The sequence below is a fragment of the Natrix helvetica genome (genome assembly GCF_964273705.1).
Source record: "Natrix helvetica genome assembly, chromosome: 4".
In the NCBI taxonomy this organism is placed as follows: domain Eukaryota; kingdom Metazoa; phylum Chordata; class Lepidosauria; order Squamata; family Natricidae; genus Natrix; species Natrix helvetica.
The window spans coordinates 58,988,354-59,009,568 of record NC_138550.1 but is presented as its reverse complement, the minus strand read 5'-3'; the positions used below and the strand labels follow the sequence as shown (position 1 = coordinate 59,009,568).

General features: G+C 37.1%; 1 protein-coding gene across 3 annotated transcripts; it reads right to left on the bottom strand.

Annotated features, from left to right (window-relative positions):
- Positions 1-374: 374 nt before the first annotated feature.
- Positions 375-19,342, bottom strand: PWP2 (PWP2 small subunit processome component). 3 transcript variants are annotated; one of them, XM_081951689.1, is made up of 21 exons: positions 19,200-19,342; positions 17,813-17,925; positions 17,189-17,283; positions 16,890-16,989; positions 16,416-16,559; positions 14,597-14,732; positions 13,642-13,868; positions 10,848-10,991; positions 9,513-9,583; positions 8,845-8,981; positions 7,455-7,603; positions 6,964-7,111; positions 6,258-6,408; positions 5,432-5,612; positions 4,598-4,745; positions 4,141-4,249; positions 3,259-3,324; positions 2,924-3,142; positions 2,425-2,581; positions 1,717-1,791; positions 375-1,171 (listed from the first exon to the last, which is right to left on the bottom strand). In XM_081951689.1, exons 1-21 carry the CDS (start codon positions 19,215-19,217, stop codon positions 1,015-1,017), a joined length of 2,745 nt encoding a protein of 914 aa, XP_081807815.1. In that variant the 5' UTR covers positions 19,218-19,342; the 3' UTR covers positions 375-1,014. The 3 variants fall into 3 exon arrangements, with proteins under 3 accessions (XP_081807815.1, XP_081807816.1, XP_081807817.1); XM_081951690.1 differs by having other exon boundaries at positions 2,425-2,575; XM_081951691.1 differs by lacking the exons at positions 17,189-17,283; positions 17,813-17,925; positions 19,200-19,342 and having other exon boundaries at positions 16,891-16,983.
- Positions 19,343-21,215: the final 1,873 nt, after the last annotated feature.

Sequence of the window (21,215 nt, the reverse complement as noted above, 5' to 3'; positions counted from 1 at the left end):
CAGTTACAAGTTTAAAGATTTGTAAGAAGAAAACACTGTGGCATTTAGAGCAAAAAAATTCTTAATGTTAGCTTTAGAATTGTTTAAACCGATTAAAGGCTTAGATGAACTTGCTTTAAGGCTTTGAAGTTAACTGAAAGGATCTTTTCTCATGGGAAATGTCTATATTTGAAAACACTAGAGGGCATCAGATGGTTACTTAAAAATAGATTTTTAATGAATGAGTGCAGGAAGTCTTCCATTATTTACCTTTGCAAAAGAATCAGAAGGTGTTAATGAAGAGGGACAAGTTCTGTTGAATAAAACTGAAATTGATTTTCAGATGGACTAAAAAAATAATAATTTACAAGAGATAGAAATAACAGATTTGCAAATGAAACCTGATGACGGTTTAATGATTGAAATCAACACATAAATAATAAACTAGAAGAGAGATCTGGGTAGTTTTTTACATTGAATTTACACAAGTGTTTTGCTGAAGTTGCCACACTGGAATTACACACAGTAGATTCACAAAAACACCAAGAGACAAGTAAATTTCTACAAAGGATTTCTAGAAAATCTGTGGTTATTTTACGACAATAAATGATTTTTTGTTTTGTTTGCAAAAAAATATAAATCTGAACCTATTCGGTTCATTCTTTTGGGCCCTGTGTCTCTTCCAATTATTCCCCTATGTATTTTATTTTATAGAAGTAATTTTACATAAAGGTCATTTAGGTAATCTGTAAATCACCAACTCTGTGAGCATCAGACATGGGTAGGAACACTTATGAATCATGCAGTCAACAACAGAATTACAACAGCAAAAAAGAAGGCATGGTTGAGATTTAATGACCATAGCTGTTCAGCTATTCAATTACTGAAAAAAGTGTACAAAAGATAAACTGCTTTCTCCCAGATGCATTATTTCACATTCAAATCCTCTATAAAAAAATAGGCCACTTCAAGGGCTAGGAATTTCTCAGTGAATACCACTGTTTACATTTACACATGGAAAAAAGTGTCATATTTCTATAAATGTACAGCTGATTCTTCCATAAAATCCTCACTACTTGAATCTTCCAAATTTTTCAAATCATTGTTTTCAGAATCTTCTGCTCTGCGTTTCATGCCCCGTTGTTGTGAAATAGAAAGAATGTATTTCATGTTATAACAATTCCAATCACAACTGCAAAGAAAAAACCATCATGAAAATAAGTAAAAAGCAATGCTAAACATGTCTGCATATACAGTACAGCAAATAATCAGAGGCAGTGAAATGCTTACATCACACAATTATTCAACACATCATTCAATTTTCTGAAGCAATCTGAAAGTCGTCATATGATATTTGAGCTACAATATGTTATTTGTACATACAGTTTCTAATCAAATGTACTTTCCTTTCCACCTAGTTACTTCCAGTGCAAGGTATTCTATAATATTCAAGAGTAAATCAGGCAAGCCTCTACTTTTTCTGCTGCCATTAGAAACTGTAGTTTTTGATATATGTATGGGCTGTTGTTCAATATAGTAACTTTGGGCTATAGAGAACATGGGATGATTAAATGCCCAAAGAAAAATCAGACGAAGCTGGCACTTACTCAGATTATAACCTGCCGTAATAATGGGAAAAAGGGAAAAACATTTTTTTAAAATAAAATGATCTTATAGTGCTGCTTTTTTATTCTTCCCAATTATGTATAGCAGAACAGAATCAAACAAAATACTTACAGTTTAGAAAGATCTTCATAATGTTTCTGAATGCTCTTTTGAAGAAACTGAATAATAGGCAGCAGTTTTTCTGATCTGCAATGGACAAAAATAGTGATTCTATAAATTAAGGTTGTGCAAAGCTCTTGAAAAAGAAGCATTAGTATAAAAACTTTGAAACATTCAAACAAACATCCTTTGCAAGATTTTTTTAAAATCTGCATGTACATTTCAGAGTAGTGAAACTATGCCATACACACACACATACAAACTCAGCAAAAAATGTCAAAACCACAAAAATGGCGAAGAATGCAGTTGCTTCTTGGTGCCAATGCACATTTTCCCAAGCCTTTGCACAACCCTAGAAATAAGTCCTAGAAATGCTAAATATAAACACCCAAATGCTAATTTATATTTAATTTTCAAAGTGTTAATGAGCTTGAAAAAGTATTTTTAACACATTACCAATAAAATAGCTATTAGTTACAACAGACATAAAGACATACAGCATACATGTTGCAACTTTTCTTGGATATGGCAGTTGGAAGCATATCTGCTGCTTCCCTTGTATTCCAGTTTTCAGTCAAATCACCGTAAGTCAATGAAAAAGAATGGACTTTCCCTGACATTCTAATTACTGGCCTTCTGATGGTAGATATAATTCTACTTTTAAAGTTATCCATTGATAATATGTATTCTCTCTTTTTGAACCGTATTAAGTTCACTAACCTTGTTTTTAACTTGCATCCATGCAGCATGAGCAACTTCTGTGTCCACACAAGATAGAATTCCAAATGACGAGATTTCTCAAAACAAGATGCTAAAAATTCTAGGACCTTTTCTATGTACAAGTCTGGAAGCGATGAGCAGACTATATCGACTGTTTCTTACAAGAAACAAGAGGATGTATTAATTAACAACAAATGAGTAAACATGTTAAAACAGTTCACTTGTCATGACCTGTGCAGAAGGAAAATGTCTGCATTTTTAGCAAAGGAAACTAAAGGCAAGGAAATACTACATTGCATAACAAAAATCCTTTTTTCAATTTCCCTTTTGTCATGTAATATTTAATAATTAGATAACTACTTAAAACATTCAAATTATTCATATTATCTTTTCTCTTCTTTTTAGTATACACACACATCAAGTTTTGCTAACAACTTAGAAGTTTAGGAAATCTTTTTTCTGCAACCATCGCGTCACACAAATAATAGTAATTACTTACTTTCATCATAGGGCACAGTTTCTAGAACCTCTTGAATCATTTTCTTCTCATTTAACCGAAAAGCCATGACAATAGCTTTAGTGTATTCCTTTTGGTGCAATACTTTACGAATATTGCTAGGAGTGATGTCAATTTCTAAGTCAAATGGATCAAAAGTGAGACTAGAGTCCAAAGAGTAGATAAGAAGACCTTCTGTAGTGGTTGCTGCCCAATTTCTTCCTGAAAGAGAAGCACTGTGATATTAGCTAAAACTATGGAGATGTGGGAGGGCAGGTGGACAAGCAGAGAAATGAAGAACATTTTTCAAGTAATGAAAAAATCCTCTAAAAACTTACCAGTAGGAGAGAAGCGGAGGCACGTCACTCTTATTTCTGGTTTAAAATGTCGAGAACTCATATCACCTGAAAAGAAAGCAAAAAGCAACTTAATAATTTCCTACAATAATTTCCTTGTACAAACCAGTGCTGGCACTGTAAACTGATTCTTTCTACAAAAGAAGTGCAGCAAGAGAAAGAACCACACTGATATATTAACATTTCTTTTCTTAAAAAATGTATATCCCATCAAAGTCAAATTGTAGGACAGGGCATTTCCTCCATCAATGTTCCCCTACCCCACCCACCCCCACCCTGGGAAGTAAATGACTGTCCTTGTTCAACACATTAACCAAGACAAATGTTTGTGATTTGTACAGTTGTTACCATCCCAGCAATCATTTGGAACATTTACATTAGTCAGTTGCCAACTTTACAAACCTTTAGCAAGCATGCTGGGATCATGGTATTTATTGATCAAGCCAATTTTGTCTTGTCATGAATTATTCCAAATTAATTAATTAAATTCAGGCAATGCAGGGAGGGGGAGAAATGGGGTGAGGGTGGGAGTAGTGATACATATACATAGTAGGGACAGTAGTGAAAACACTAATGGTTATTAAGTGCAAAAGTTACTAAATCATTGAATTAGCTAAAATACCAGATAATGAAAAACAAAATTGTCATAAAACAATAAATTGAAATATTTTCAATGGCCATAACCTGGGGCAATGCTTCTCATTCCTCAATAAAGACACTGGCTGATCTCCAAACTAAGATTCAATCATTTTGTCAAATGAGAGGAAACAAAAGGACTTGTTTAAAACTTTGCCCTTTTCATCAGGAAAATCTAAATAAATCTAATACATGATTTGGAGAGCCTTATTTAAAATTAACTAATACCTCTCTTAATTCCTGGAAGAGGTATGACAACGTTGTCATCATCCCCATTTCCCTCTTCAATTAATGCCATGCTCCCAAATTCAGTCATCTTCCTGCGATCCAAATATTCCTGTAAAATAAAATATATGACAACAGCCTATTTCAAATTCCAAATATGTTTCCGAATACTCTACTTACAATGGGATGCTAAATCTTTCTATTCCTCATTAGAACCATGAATTGTCTATGACTGATAAATTGATATAACACTATAAAGACAGAGCATAGTTAAAGAAGAACGTCTTAATAAATAATGTTTTAGAGCAGACAAGTCAAAGACACAAATTTAAATTAGTCAAAGAATACATTTACTATTAATTTAAAAAATAATGTATTTTAAGGCAAGTAGCAAAAGTGACCATATTTTTATTTCATAAACTTACAGGATTTATTCCATGTCCAATACACACATACTAACCTCCATTGCATCTAAGGAAAGATTGCAAGATATTTCAAACTTTTTAATGAGAATCTGTTCCTTGACGTGATAAATACAAACATACTTTGACAGACCTCCTGCCAAAATGCACTGGCCATCAGCAGAATAGCATATACTTGTAAAAGATCTGGAAAAAGAAGTTCAAATCAGTAATTTGACATATATCACAAGCTCCGTACCATAGTTCTCACCCTGAGTAGTTACTCTGGAATAATTGCAATCTGCATCCTATATGCTAGGGTTGGGAATTTTTCAAGCATAATTTTGTGCGATAATCCACATGTGCAGCTATACTTGATTTAAATCTTAATCAAACTTGTGAGATTTGAAAAATTAAAGAGGTATTTGTAAAACAATTGTCCCCATGTATAATCCGGACAAGTTAAACACATTCTGGACTTTACTTTATTTTTTATAACCTTTGTTAGTTGAAGAGATATAAAAAGGGTGCTGGGAGATCTCAGAAATTCATTCAAGGTTATGTTCCAAATAAAGCTTAGGCTGAACTAAATCTTCAAGATTCCTTCCAACCTTTACAGTCCATGATTCTACAAGCTTGTTCTAAGGGTTCCTAAATTTTATAGATTCTTATTTTCTCTCTGGCTGAAAATTGATTAAAATAAATACCTATAATTTTAGGATTCAAGTATTCAAAGGAAAACTATAGAAAGCGTGAAAAGCAAATCTCTGCACTCCAACATTAAAATAAACCCATAATAATAAAATCCAAACATTCAGATAAAAGATTCCACCAATTATAATAAATATCAGTTCAGAAAAAAAAGATATAAAGGTCATAAGTATTCTACTCACTTGCCCTTAGCAGCTTGTTTGGCAGTTATTTTGTCCAGTTCCTTCCTCCCCATCTGAAGGTCATGTTGCCCCATAATTGATCCTACTTGCACTGCATTTTCATGATCCCAGAAAGTGATTTGCCCATCCAAGGAAACTACAGCAAGCTCATTGCCATCCGGACGAAAAGCAACAGCAAGCACTGCAAAGATCATGAGTGAAATCAAAGGCAAGCTTTATTGAAGTTTTGTTCCATTACATGCATGTTATTGCATTACCTTTTATCCCTCAAACAATTATTAGAGCCCATTTGTTATATTTTAAATTTCCAGCAGATTTCACATTTCATAAAGATGGTCCTGTTCCTTATGTCAAAATATATGTGCAATGCTGAAAGTTTTAACATAGTCAATATAATTTCCTATCTGATTAGTTGGAGGTCTCTGCAGCTATCACCCACATGATATTCAGAAAGGTAGTGAAAGCATGGCTGTTCTCACAGGTCTTGGGACAGAATGGTGGTTGAGTCCCTATTTATGATATTTTATCATTATTCAGACTTTGCTTTCTGGATGTTTACACTCTGTTTCTTGCTTTACATTGCTTATATTTTCAAATATAAGCCACCCAGAGTTATTTGGAGTTAAGCAACCTCTAAATTGTATTAAATAAATAAAAAATAGTAAAACTAAATTCAGACTCATTAATAAAAATTGTGTCATATGGAAGTTTTTATGCCAGTACTTTTGCTCCGACGTCTCCATGTAATTTGACTCCACTCCACTCCACTCCACGCAAACATCACCCAAATAAAATAAAGACAGTCATGACATTTCAACAGACTTACCATCAGAACTTAGTGCTAGTGTTTCTTTGGTCTTCCAGCTATCCAGCATGTCCCACAATCTGACTGTTTTATCCCAAGAGGCACTTGCCAGAACACACTTCACTGGGTTAAAACACAGACTACTGATGGGGCCTTCATGACCATCTAATACCTAATGAAAAAAAGTATCTGTGTAACAATGCAAAATAATAATAAAAATTCTTGAAATATATTTATCAGTATTCAACCAAGGGGGACATTTTATGTGTATGTTTGTATTTCATTTTATGCATTTTTTCTTTTCTTTTTCTTATATTTTGTATTTTAACTTTGGACAACTGACAGTTACAATGTCCTGCAATAATGTGATCATGATTTATAATTTTCTCAGCAGGCTTCTGACAAGCAGTCAATGGGGGAAGCCCTATTTGTTGAACTATGATGTGATTCACTTAACAACTGTGTGATTCATTTAATGACCATAATGATTTGCTTAATAACTGTGGAAAATGGTTGCAAAATCAGGAGTTCTATAACTGTATCTGGTTTTATTTTTTTCACGTAAATAAACTGCTTTAAAATTCATAGGAATTCAATGTTTGATTTTAATAATCACCTAAAATTGTACCATCTCATAGGAGCTCATCTTTAAGGGCAACACTGGTAAGAATAATATTTGTTTCAAAATGGCTTTCTGCAAGCACCATAAAAAGTGTCTATGTCTTACATCTAAAAGTCGTCCACTCTGCATAGACCACACAAATACTTCAAAAGAATCCTGGGAACCAGCTGAAACAATTTCTCCACTGCAGTCCACAGCTAAGCAGGAAAACTGTGTTGGCCGCGGGGAAGTGAAAGTGCGGAAATTGCGGTATCTATTGCAAAAGGCAAGAATAATACATAAAGCTAATTTTTAGAAAACCTAAATGCTGGAAAACAGTAAGTAATATTTGACTAGAATTTTCATTATTCTTCTATACAATAACCTAGTATTACATATGTTCTTCTGTCATGGAATAAGATTTTTATAGGGGAGGCTTCCAAATTAGATTAATTAATACAATTAGATTAATTGACACAACTGCCGAAGAGAACACAGTCCAACTGGTTTAATGGAAAATTGCATCTTCAGTCATTAATAAAGAATACACTAATCTTCTGATGTCTACTCCAAGATGGAACAAAACTAAAAGTAAGCAAGTAAAATAATGAGCTTACCTGTGAAGATCAAATGCCCGCACAGTTCCATCAAGAGAAGCACTCAAAACAACATATCCTGAATTGGTAAATGTTACAGCTGAAATGATGCTGGTATGCTCCGTAAAGGTAACAAAGCAGAAGCCACTGCTGGTATTCCATACTTTCACCTGAAATGGAAAAAAAAGCTCTAAATCAGCTTATGATAAAGTAAACCTTTTCAGTATTTGATTAATGATTTGACTTGGAGAGCTTACTATTGAAAGAACATTCCAATTCTTTAATAATTACCCTGGCAGGGAGGTAACAAATCATATTTTCAAAAAAATATATAGAATCGTCTCTTTAAAAGCTGGTATGCTCATAAGTTTAACCTGTTGTTCATTTTTATCTTACCCTTGTTATATATATATAACTCAAGGCAAAGAACAAACCAGATGTCATGCAATTCTGCTCCAAACAAATATTTGTCTTTTCAAAAAAGTAGAATCACTCTTCTATAGCCCAACAGCATTAAACAAACATATAAGCAAAGTTAATTAAAAAAAATTCAGACTAAAACCCTCAATAAAAGGACTGAATTAAATGTTTTATGGTTTTCCAATGGTTCTGTATTGTTAGCATTTTTTAAAATTCCACAATTTATTTTAAATACCACAAATATTTTAAGATTTAGTATTCCAAAATAATTTAATATATGCACATGCTAAATTATAATTTTTAACATGCATGGTGAATTATGAAACTGCATACTTAATATTTCTGACAATTAACATGAATATGTTTTTGTCAGAGAGTCACATTTATTTCTATATTGTTTTGTATGTTTACTTATCCTTCTCTACACTTAATAATATTTAGTACAATAACTACAGTTTAATTTCTTTAATAAGATTGTTTTGGTTTGTCAAAGATAATCACATAAATCTTGACAACTGTGATTTGTCAAGGTTAATCTGACTAGCATTTGGATGGGATAACAAGATACAGTCTTGACTGGAAAATCAGAAAGTATCTTTGAAGAAGGCAATGGAGAATCATTTCCATATTCTATTTCTAACAGATTTAACAAAAGAATGCAACAAATAATGGAGAAAAATAACCTTGATGTTTATCTCTGTGACATAAATATTACAAAAAGTAGTCATTTTCCTCAATGCAAATTCAAATTACATCAGTGATTGCTGGTTCTTAAACTGCCCTCTCATACTAATCAAGTATTTCATGCATTTAAAAAAAAATCCATTCTAAAATGATTTCTGCATCCAAAATATGGTGATGCTAGGTATTTTAATTGTGGAATGTCAATGTAATAGATTACCTATTTAATATTGTTAACAAATCCTTTCTTGTGTCCTTAAACTATATACTAAGTTTTTTAAAAAATCAACATTTTAATCAACAGGCTTACTTTTCCATCATCCCCGCCAGTAACTAAATACTGCCCATCTGGTGAATATGCAAGTGATACCATGCTGTTAAAATGGCCTTGCTGTTTCAGCACATAGGACTCACTTTGCCATTCCCAAACCAAGAGCTGTCCCAGACCTGTCAATACAACAGAAAGGAAACATGATCAGTGGAGATCTCTGAATGTACCAGAAAGAGTCTAACCTTGGAAAATGAATCACAAATATTTTCACTGCTCCTTCATTTATTTGCAAATCATTCCTCATTGAGGAATTCATTAAGAGGGTTAGAAAGATTGAACAAGATGTATTGGATGAAGAGGTAATAAAATAAGTGAAAGGTTTAAAAAAGAAAAGGGAACGTTTGAAGCAGTGGAGACATCATGTATACAAAAAGTATTTGCAAGAACAAAATGGCAGGGAAATTACAATTTTGGTATACACTTTAATTAGCTACATTTCCTTTCCATTCCTTTCTTATCTTATGCCTTAATTTCTTTCTCTTACTACTTTTTACATTCTATCTCGGCTTTGTATACACCGCTTTACACTAAAAGAACATGACATCCTGGATATGAATATAGGTATTTATGTACAAATCAAAATATTATTTTAACACTATTACATAAATAAGCCCTTCCAAATTCCTTAGAATATCTTAGTTATAAACCTGCACATCCAAAGGCAATCCAGTCACCAGTACTGTTGATGGAAATAGATGCAATTCTCTGGTCTGAAATGCTGAACAAAACAAAGAAAAAATTAAATACAGGTAGCCCTTGACGTACAACAGTTTGTTTAGTAACAGTTCAAAGTTACAACGACACTGAATATGTGAAAAGCAGTCATAAAGTGACTTATGACTGTTTTTCACACTTATGACCATTGCAGCATCCCCATGGTCATGTGATTTACATTCAGATGCTTGACTACTGACTCACATTTATGACAGTTGTAGTTTCCTGGGGTCATGTGATCACCTTTTGCAAGCTTCTGACAAGCAAAGTCAATGGGGAAACCAGATTCACTTAACAACCGTGTTACTACAGTAATTTAACAATGGCAATGATTCACTTAATAAATGTAGCAAGAAAAGTTGTAAAAAGGGGCAACTTCACTTAATAAATTTCTCACTTAACAGCATAAATTTTGGGCTCAATTGTGGTCATACGTTGAGGACTACCTGTAGATCAAAAACATGTCTTTATCTGTATATGTATAAAGTTAAAATATATTACCATATTTTTCAGACTATAAGACGCTCCAGACCAAAAGACACACCTAGCTTTTGGGGAGGAAAACAAGGGAAAACAAAATCTGCCTCTGCCTCCTAGCAATTTGCCTCCTTGCAGCAAACAGCCTGGTGAGCTTCAGCAGAGTCTGATTTAGCACAAGCGGATGATTGGCGGTTGGATCTGCCTCCCAAAATACCACCTATCAGCTGTTCTAGGCTGCAGGGATTGCCACTGCCCATTGCCACTACCGCTCCATTTTCGGCCTCCGCGTCTCCCGTTTTCGGCCACCGCATGCCCCATCTCCACCGCCTGTAACGGGCTGAAAATGGGGTGCACGGAGGCGGCAATAGGTGGCAGCAGCAATGGGTGGCGACAGCAGCAATGGCAGTGGCAATCCCCACAGCCTGAACAGCTGATAGGTGGTATTCCGGGAGGCAGATCCAATCGCCAATCAGCTGCTCATGCCAAATCAGGCTGTACTGAAGCAGACCAGGCTGTTTGCTGTTTACTACAAGGAGGCAAATTGCTGGGAGGCAGAAGCCGAAGGGTGGGGGCTGGCGGGTGGGCGGGGCTTCAGCAACATTCGCTCTAGAAGACACACAGGCATTTCCAACCCACTTTTTGGGGGGAAGAGTGCATCTTATACACCAAAAAATATGGTATTTCAAGTACACTTCCCAGTAACAAAAGATACCTTTAAACAAAACTGATGAATTATTTCTTTAATATTATACATATCCTCAATCTTTAACATTAATATTAACATTAACCTTAAAGAATGGATGAGATTGAATTCTGGAAGCTCATGAAGGTGAAAAATTCCAGAAGCAAAGCCAGTGACCAATACATGGATTTTCTTGTGATAGGCTGCAGCTGTCAGGGTGTTAAAATCTCCTTCTTTATTAAAAAAGTATCTGAATAAATAAAGAATACAAAAATTATCAGAGGCATTTTAATATAAGAACAAATCATTCAATTAGCTTTCAAAGAGTAGTTTAATAAATAGGAAATGAAGCAGTAACGGTTGGTAAAATGCTGCTTTTATGTTAGGGTATCAAGAAAATAACATTAACAATATGTTAATATTTGTCACATCATTAAAGACTGAACAATAATCAAGTCTGTTAAAATAATGAGTAGACAAGCTTGAAGTATTTGCTATCTTAAATTTTAGCAGTCTATTACAGCTGTGAGAATCTCTACTAAATTTAAATGGAAGTGCATACAGGTAATCCCCGAGTTACGAGCATTCCTTTAGTAAACGTTCAAAGTGCTGCACAATCAGGACCCAGTAGTGTTTCCAAAGGGCTGTTTGCCTTTACGAACAATCACAGAGGCTCTGCAATATTCATCCTGCATGATGTGGGCCGAAATGGAGCTTCTGAGTTTTGGATTCACCCCCAGAAGGCCTGTTCAGCTGTCCAGAGCTCTTGCCCGGCATCTTGCCGGCCGAAATGGAGCTTCCAGGAGGATCCGGGGGATCAATTTCAACGTGCAACGGGTCAGGGGAGGCCCGCGGAGGGCCAAACGGAGTCTCGGAAGCCTGGATCTGGCTGCCAGAGGCTCCATTTTGGCCCACAAAGGGCCAGGAGAGGCGTGCAGAGGCCCAAACGGAACTGCAGAGGGGCGCACAAGGCTGGAGAGGAAACTGTTTGCTACATCTCCACAAGGTAAATGACCTAGCATGGCAAATTGGGCATGGGAAACAATTTGGGGAGAATGAGGTATTTCAATGGGTTGGAGAAGTCTTGGGTGGTTTTAGGCAGGTGGTCTGTTCCACCAGTAGCACCCCCACCCCCACCATGCCTTCCCCATCCTGAAATACTCCATGTGCACTTAACAAACCTCACATTTGATTAGCGAATGCATGGGTGAAAGGAGGGAGTGATCTCATTCAAGGTACAAGATTCACTCCTACAAATCCTTGGGTTACGAATAGAATGGACAGGCTCCATTACATTTGTAACTCAAGGACTACCTGTATTGTCTTTTTTCCTATCACTTTAGTGGATGGCATATTTGATTAAGATTTTAGATTATTTTATTCAACTATTAGTTGCACAAGCACCTGCAGTATAGCAAGCTTTTATTACTGCTCCCAGTGTATCTTTGCCTAAATGACTGGAGATAATGCATAATATAATGGCATGCACTTATATTGCCAGAGGATAGAGACCCTCCTCTGCATTTCTATTATCCTCCTGATTTTCTGGACTTCAATTAATAGACTTTTCACTGTTTGCAATCCTTGCTGGCAATGCTTGCTGTTGAAATCCAAAATACTGGCGTGTGGGGGCTGTTAAGTAATGCAAGAGCAACTGTTTCTCTGAAACCATTATAGTCTATAGCCCAGTGATGGCGAACCTTTTTTGGCTCGTGTGCCATAAGTGGGGGGAGCGCAGGGGGGGGGTCGTGTGCGGGCGTGCCGCACCCATAATGCAATGCGCGGCCCCAGTGCGCATGCGCGCACTACAGCGCTACCCCTCCCATTTTTACATGCTTTTTTCGCCCTCTCCAGGCTCCAGAGGCTTTATAGGAGCCTGGGGAGGGCGAAAACAGCCTCCCCCACCCTCCCAGATGCCCTCCAGAGGCGTCAGCGAAGCCTCTGGACAGTCCCTGAAGCCTTCGGAGCGCTCAAAACGATCCTCCGAGCAATTGGGACTGTCCGGAGGCTTCCCTGACGCCTTCGGAGTGCTCAAAATGACCCTCCGAGCAAACCGGAAGTCACTTCCAGTTTGCTAGGGGGGTCGTTTTAAGCGTTCCGAAGGCTTCAGGGACCGTCCGGAGGCTTCCCTGACACCTTCGGAGTGCTCAAGACGACTCTCCGAGCAAACTGGAAGTTTGCTTGGAGGATCGTTTTGAGCGCTCCGAAGGCTTCAGGGACTGTCCGGAGGCTTCCCTGACGCCTCCAGAGGGCTTCCGGGGGGGCGGCTGTTTTCGCCCTCCCCAGGCTCCTATAAAGCCTCTGGAGCCTGGGGAGGGCGAAAAATGGCTTTAAAAAAGGGTGAACTCAGCTGGCCAGCACGCGCATGCCGCTGGCCAGCTGACAGGGCAGCGCCTCGTGTGCCCTGACAAATGGCTCCGTGTGCCACCTGTGGCACGTGTGCCATAGGTTCGCCATTACTGCTATAGCCCATACGTTTAAGACTTCTAATTAAAAGAACTGATTGCAGTACTGTGTTAACAATTCTTCCTAGTTAAGGCTTCTTGAAATTCAGTAAGCTGTACCTCGCATCTTATGTGCTATGCAGAACAACAATCTGATTACAGGCACAGCAGCATTAGATTCTTTTACTATTTGTTAGTAACAGTGAGATCAACAAAGACAATTTTGATATTTCTTAACAAAACCAGAGTTTTTGGGTCTTCCTCATCTGTAATATAAAAATTAATACATTAGGTCTTCAGTTCAGAAGGCTAATTTTAATAACCTGTTTCCAATCACTTCCACCATGATTGCATTCATGTTAAAAGCATCCCAATGTAGAGGTTAACCATGTAATAAACAAGTTAGACATTCAAGAAATTCCTCTTATAAGTTTCTTTCATTAGAAACTCACTTACTTGGCAGCACATGAATATTTCACTTTTTTCTTGTTTTGTTTTTCATTTCCACTGGTTTTTCCATGAATCTCTTTGTCCCTTTGTGTTTCTATCAACTCTTCATCTATGTCTTTTGCTGACTCTTCCTGGTCAGTGAAATCGTTTTTGGAAGTTCTAGGTATCAGACCATTTAGTTCTGTATCACACCGCCACACACACAAAGCCCCATCACGGCTGACAGTGTATAACTACAATAACAAAGTATAATTATCAATTGGCAAAAAGGACCTTTAAATAAAGGAACTGTGCAGGAATTCAAAAATCACAAAATGCTACTTCTAATCTATACTCTATTTTAGTGTGAGCATGTGATCTGTGGTATATGAGAGAGAAACAAACTTCTTGAAATATTTGGCTGCATGACAACTGGATTGCATTTCTTGTTATTATATAAATTATATTTACATTGGACCTGTGCATACCACTTAATGACAGAGAATCAGGCCGTATAGCACTTCAAATTCAAAGGCGAAAAATGGTTGGAGCACTTGCAGTGTGCTCATCTATAACCTGCCTGCAACTTCTTCCTAGGCTGCTCTCTGCAAAATCAATGTGATCCAGGGGGAAAACATTTAAGGGATAGTATAGAACTGAAGGATGTGCTCCTCTGCATACTTCAAATCATCCTTTTGCTTTTGAATTTGCACAGCCCAAATAGATAACTGGACATGTGCACTCATCAGTTGTTTAAGTTCAAAATCTATAGTGCTAATTGTCTGTGGCTTTTCAGAACTCTATATCAATTTCCATCATATTTAAAATATTACTCTACCCACTAATGCATTAACATTGTAACTACACACCCATACACAAAAGCATAAGGCAGCTTGAAAAATATAGACCTCACAGGGAACAAATCAAATAAATACTAACCAACTACATTAACATAATATTAAAAAAAGTGAAAGGTACATACATCCAAACTGTTTTCTTCAAAAAAACAGGCAACAATTGCATCTTTATGACCTCCTAGTGCATAATAAACCAAATTGACCCAGCGTTCGGCTCCAAACACCCATGTTGACATATCTTTGCTACCCACTGCAAAACATCTAAAAGGAAAAAAAGTTACTTCATCATTATTCTCTAAAGTCTACGATAATTACATACCTGTGGATAAGACAAACTACTTACGCTAGCTGGCTATCTCCCAATAGCTTTATGCACTGGGAAAAATACTGATGAGTTCACATGAGTTAACCTCATTTAACAACTATTCAAAGTTACAACGATGATGAAAAATGTGTCCACTCTCACGTTTATGACTTTTGTCATAAGGGAGTGGAGAACATAAACAAATGCACTTAGCAGTTTTGTTTAAAGCAAAGTTCTTCCTTCAGACCCTGGTACTTCCCCATCTTCTTATACTCCTTCTTCCTGATGTTGCTGTCATTTGCCACTGCTACATCTATCACCACTGCTGTCTTTTGGTCCTTGTCTAATATCACGATGTCTGGTTGATTGGTTAGTACCTGCTTCTCTGTGTGGGCCTGAAAATTCCACAGTATCTTAGTTTTCTTGTCTCCATGATCTTTGTGGGATCTCCCAACTGGACTTAGCAAGGTCTAGCTCTAGCCTATATTTTGGACAGATGTTCCTGTACACAATGTCAGCTACTTTGTTGTGCCATTCAGTATATGCTATTCCTGCCTGCATTTTATATCCTGCCACTAAGTGTTGGACTATCTCTGAGGCCTCTCTGCAAGTCTTCACTTAGGATGTCTAATCTAGAAGATCCCAGGGTCTTGGGCAACTGTTGTATCTATGAGCTACTAGTGTTTTGAGTTTCTGATGCTGTGCTCATGTACTGGTCTGTATGGTCCAGTAGCCTACATATCAACAGCTTGTCCTGGTACTCAACATCTGACATAGACCTTGTTAATCCAAGCAATGCCCAAGCTGGCATGACTTTGCTAATTTGTGTTACTCTCATATTTTTGAGGTAGGCAGGTGAAGTGCTAGGAGCTCTTTCACCAAGGACCCCTACTGGTAAGGTACCAGATTTGAACTCAAGACTTCCACATCCAAGGTGGTGTTCTTCAACCAATCCAACTGCTTGTGTATTAAAAAAAAACCAGTGAATTATTGGCAAAAGTGTAAATCTTTTTATGTTGGGATACTGTTAAGAACTTTAATTTGGAAAACAGATGAAGGAATGAACAAACTTATAATCCTCAATTTACGACCACAATAGGGACAGGCATTTTGGTCCTCAAATCAGTCATTATTTGAATAGTCCCAATGTTATAACCATTTTATTGCAGTCCTTAAGTGAATCCCTACAGTCATTAAGTGAATCAGATATTAAGCAAATACAGCTTCCCATTTGATGTTGCTTGTCGGAAACCAGTTGGAAAGGTTGCAAATTGTGATTACATGACCACCTGAATGCTGCAAATGGACATAAACATGAGCCAATTGCTAATTGCCCAAATTGCAATCCCACAACTTCTGGAGTGGTGCAACAGTTGTAACTTTAAGGACAGGTCGTAAAACACTTTTTCCAAGGCCATCATAACTTTGTAATATTGTTAAATAAATGGTTGTAAGCCAAGGACTACCTGTATGTTTAGATAAGAAAATATTCCTGAAATGCTTCAGCTTCTTTCTTTAAATGAATGGAATGAGGGACATTAACTGTATGTTTTTAGATTACAAATCATGAACTGAAACTAGGAGTAGGTGACATTGAAACTAGGTGTTTGGCTTTCTCAATAAACTATTCAAAAACCTACCTGGAATCATCAGTCCAGTCAATGCATGTTGTTTCATCATAAGCACCATAATATGTTTTGTCAAGAACAAATGCATTAAATTCTCTCTTCTTCCCTGGAGCATGGTACATCAAGGCAACTTTCTCTTTAGTAATCACAAATTTTCTGTTTTACAAAAATGAAAAACAATTATAGAAATAAAGGTTACACTACAGCCAATTTAGTTAGTATTTGTGTAATTAAAATTATTTATGCTTCTAATGCATAGACTTACTTTTGATAATTTACTACTAATACACACACTTATAAATAACATAGATTGATGAGAATGATCCATTAAATCATTTTATCTTCCATTATATCTATTTTTCTTTAAACAACTTATTTTCCTTAGTAGTACTTTCATGAAGTTTATTTTACTTTATCGTTAATTGCTATTAATATTTCTATAAAAAGCAAAATAGTAAAATCAAATACAACTATAGTTCTACATACTTTCCATTTGGAGAAAAACAAACACTATGGACAGGTTTCTGAAAATGGAATCGATGGATAACAGATTTACTGATCAAACTGACAAGTAAAGCAGATCCCTCTGTAAGGAAGAAAAGAAATATTTCAAATATTTTTACAAATATGAAATAAAATTTGTTTACATGTTATATTTACTCATATATTAATTAGAATTTAACTCACACAAATATTTTTATCTGCAGTCCAACTGAATATTTAAACAAAAGATTAAAACATTATTTTTATTGATCAAATTCTTTCTTAACATCTTAAACAATTACCTTCATCAACAAGTATAGCAAGATTTCCATCTGGAGACAGTCCCATACATGCAACATTGTATTGAGCAGCCAATGGTAAAGTTTCAGATTTGTTACTGAAAGAACAGATGAATAACATATTAAAAGCAACAACAGAGTAGCAATACATACAATAATTTTAATTTTGTGTGTGTGTGCGCGCGCACGCACATACACACACCAAATTCATGAATTAGGTAAGGAAGCAAATATAGCGCTTGGTTTCCAGGCAACATTATCCAATATATCTGAAGCAGAGTAGAAAACTAAATCCTCTATAGCACTAACTTATCAAATGTGTTTCATAATTCTCTTCCACAAAACAGTAGTTTCAAAAGAACTTTTAACATGCTATTTACTAATCATACATTTAGAGGTCACAGTACAAGAACCAGATATAATGTTTCAAATGTTGGACTGGCACTTTGAAGACCCAGGTTCAAATCCACCCTCCATCCTGGAAGCTGTTGAGCTAGTATCCCACACTCTCAGTTCAAACAACCTCATAGCTTTGTTTTTGTGCAGAAAGATTGGAAGACAATCAATCATATACATGCTTTGAGCTGAACAAACAACAACATATAAATCAAATAAATAAATGAATACTTTTTCAAGTCAAAGACTGTAATTCTGTTTCCCACTGGACTAATCAGAGTGTTTCCGTCTGGAGTGAACTTCAAGTTTCCACATCGGTAGACTGTCCCCAACAAATTGGAAAACTAGAAAAATAAAATTGTACTTGCATTAATGCAACTTAAACAGAAAATGAAATAATGCACAAAAAGTGGTGCAGTACTGTAACGCTTGAATTACAGATTTCAGACAATGCAAATTTGAATAGGAATTAAAAAGTGTACGACCAATCCGCTCGCACAGAGAGGGACTTCTCCGGGTGCTGTCCACTAAACAGTGTCGGGGGGCGACACCCAGGGGTAGGGCCTTCTCTGTGATGGGCCCAGCCCTTTGGAATGACCTCCCCCTCGACATTAGGATTACCTCCGATCTCCGCTCCTTCCGTGTAAAGCTCAAGACCCACCTTTTTCAATTATCTGGCCTGGCTCAACCGTAGTTCCATCCTATTCCTCCTGACAGTCTTTTTAAATTCGCAATTTTTAAACTGGGGTATTTTAACTGCTAATTTTATTATTATTATTGTATGTATTTAATGACTGTTACCTCCTCCGTGTATGTGTATGCGTGTATGTGTATATGTATATATATATATATGTCCTTTTGCTGTACGCCGCCCGGAGTCCCTTGTGGAGAGGGAGCGGCTAACAAATTAAATTTATTATTATTATTATTATTATTATTATTATTATTATTATTATTATTATTATTATTATTATTATTATTATTATTATTATTATTATTATTATTATTATTATTAATGTGAGTATCTTTAATGAATTTTAATTTAAAGTTTTACAAAAAAAATTAAAAACTAACACAAACCAATAAAAAGTTAAAAAAGAAAAAAAGTGCAAAAGGAAAAAAATAGAACCATCTGATTTTATTTGTAGCAAGCATGCACAAGTATAAATTACTCTGATTACAAAAGAAACGTCACTCTTCTATTACCCAATGTAGACGCAGCACTGATTTCAATTGTAATTAGTAAATGGCTTTGCATAAATTGTAGAAAATCTCTTCAGTTGTTTTGGACTTCTGAAGAGAGATTTTGCAAGCCATCCAGTTGCACTCTTGTCAAAATGTAAAGTTGATATAATTTATCAGGGACAAAGTGAACCCGTGGACTGCCAAATACGTTTCCTACTCATGGATAAGAACAGTGTGAGAGGAAGCGGGAAGAAACCGAGACTCATCTCAAGTTACATTCTTCAAAGACAGCGATATCCAAGCTGCTCCGCTTGTGAAGCCTGCGGGGAAGCAACCACGGGATAAAAAGAAGCTGGGAAAACTAAAACAAGGGAGCCACCCACACAAGAAAACTTGCCAATTCCCAAGTCGGCAAAGGGCCCCGTTTCCTCACCCGGTAGGCGAACTTCATCTCCTCAACTCCCCTCGGCCCACTCCCAGCATCAAAGCGCCTCGCACGTGAAAACGGCGAGGCAACCGGAAGACTTTCCTCGTCTCACTTCCGGGTCAAAAATGTTTCCATAGCAACCGGAGGCCGCTTTGTTTTAACCCTGTGCAGACGAGACTGCTTGATCTGTAAATCTTCGGAGACTCGAGCTCTGAAGCAGGAGCGTCCAGATTCCCGTTGACCGGACGAGGGAGTGTGTGTGTGTGTGTGTGTGTGTGTGTTAGTTAATAATGTAATTGCTCTTTATAAATTGGCCAGAAAAAGAATTTAACGGACGTTTAAACTGCCAGTCACTGCATTGTTGCTTAGGAGGAGCAAGCCCTCGATTAGACTCGCGTAGGGTCGGCCTCTTTTCAGATTCGTACGTGGCCATAAAATTACAGGATGTAGTTGGGATGGTGGTTTTAGAGATGGACAAATTGAACAATTGCCCAGAGTTCCACTGTCAGGCCTGCCGCCGGTTCCTTTTAGGATCTTTGGCCTGCCATACTAATATTCTTTTCTACTGGTCTGTTTCGTCAGTTGGGAATTGGGAGGGGGAATAGTAGAATGTGTTGTCAAAATAAAAAATCCCTTCTAGAAGTCCAAGGTCATCCTTTGTCTCTACACCTCTGAGCCTGACCGAAACTAGATGGATGGAAATGCCAGCATGGCAGTGGAAGATTGGATCATGTGATGGACTTGGGGGGTGTGGGGGCAAGATCATGAACTTTCAACTGGGTGGGAAAACCCTGGGAAGCTTTCAGATTCGGGTTTTCTACAGATGTGCCAACATGTCTCTACTAATAAATTGGAACTTTGAGGAAAGCTCTGCCTTGGACTCTGATTTAATTTTGGATGATATTTGGAATGCACACCTCACGCCCTCTGCACACATTTTGGCATAATTTCAGTACATAGAAAAGGAAACCTAAGGAAAACACTTTGCTGGCCTCTTGTTAGGGTAGAAGCCAGCTGCATCAATATACCGTCTTTATATTCTGACATCTGGGACAGGGGTGGGTTTCAAAACTTTTTATACCTATTCTGTGGGCATGGTGGTCATGTGACGGTAGGCATGGCCAACTTGATGTCACTCACTGGATATCATGGATTGGGTAAAATGTGCTGAAGTTCGTTTAACAATGCTTTTGCTTAGCAACCAAAATTTTGGGCTCAATTGTAGTCATAAGTCAAGGACTATCTCTGTCTTCCTCTGCATGACAGTCTTGTCCTAGTAAACTCCTCCTCCTTTCTGGCAATTTTTCTCTCCCTTATAGAGGCACCAAAATAATCCAGACAACGAAAGGTTTCCTGCTGCAGCAGGGGGTTGGCCTAGATGACATCTGAGTAGCCTTTTAGCCCTAAATTGCTGTGCTGTTTTTCTTTCTTTCTTTCCTTCCTTCCTTTTGTTCTCTCTGTGGAAAGCAACCCCCACCCCCACCCCCAAATAACTGATGAATGCCACTTTGCAAACCTGAGCAGCTTTTCAATTTAAAGCAGGACTCCAACAAAGTTTGCATCTTTTAAGACTTGTGGACTTCAACTCCCAGAATTCCACAGCTGGGCATGCTCAGTTCCAATTTAAAGCAACAGCATTTGTTTTTCTCCTTTGCAGAATATCCTGGGTGAAAAGTGAGTTTCCTTCCTTCTTCCTCCCTCCCTCCTCCTCTCTCTCTCTATTTCTTACTTTTTAAAGCCCCTCTTGCCTGAACCAGCAGGGGAAAAAACTTTTTTTTAAAAAAGCTTCTGATAGAACAGGTTCGAAGGGCGTGGCCAAGCCACCATTTTTACTACTGGTTCTATCCGCTACGCCAGATTTTCACGACGTCTTCTGGCGTACCGGACTGTATAGGGAGGAACCCACCTCTGATCTGGGACAGCATTTTAGTAGGTAAACTCTTAAATTATTTGAACACTCAGATGGTATGTCACTATTACTCTGATACAATAAAGAGGAAAACAATGGCAATCAGTGTGATG

Coding starts and splice junctions, on each gene's coding strand:
- PWP2 (XM_081951689.1), bottom strand. Junction 8,982..9,512: donor GATTGCCTTTGGATGTGCAG/GTTTATAACTAA, acceptor TTGTATTGACAG/GTCTGGGACAGCTCTTGGTT. Junction 5,613..6,257: donor ACTAGCACTAAGTTCTGATG/GTAAGTCTGTTG, acceptor TGATCTTTGCAG/TGCTTGCTGTTGCTTTTCGT.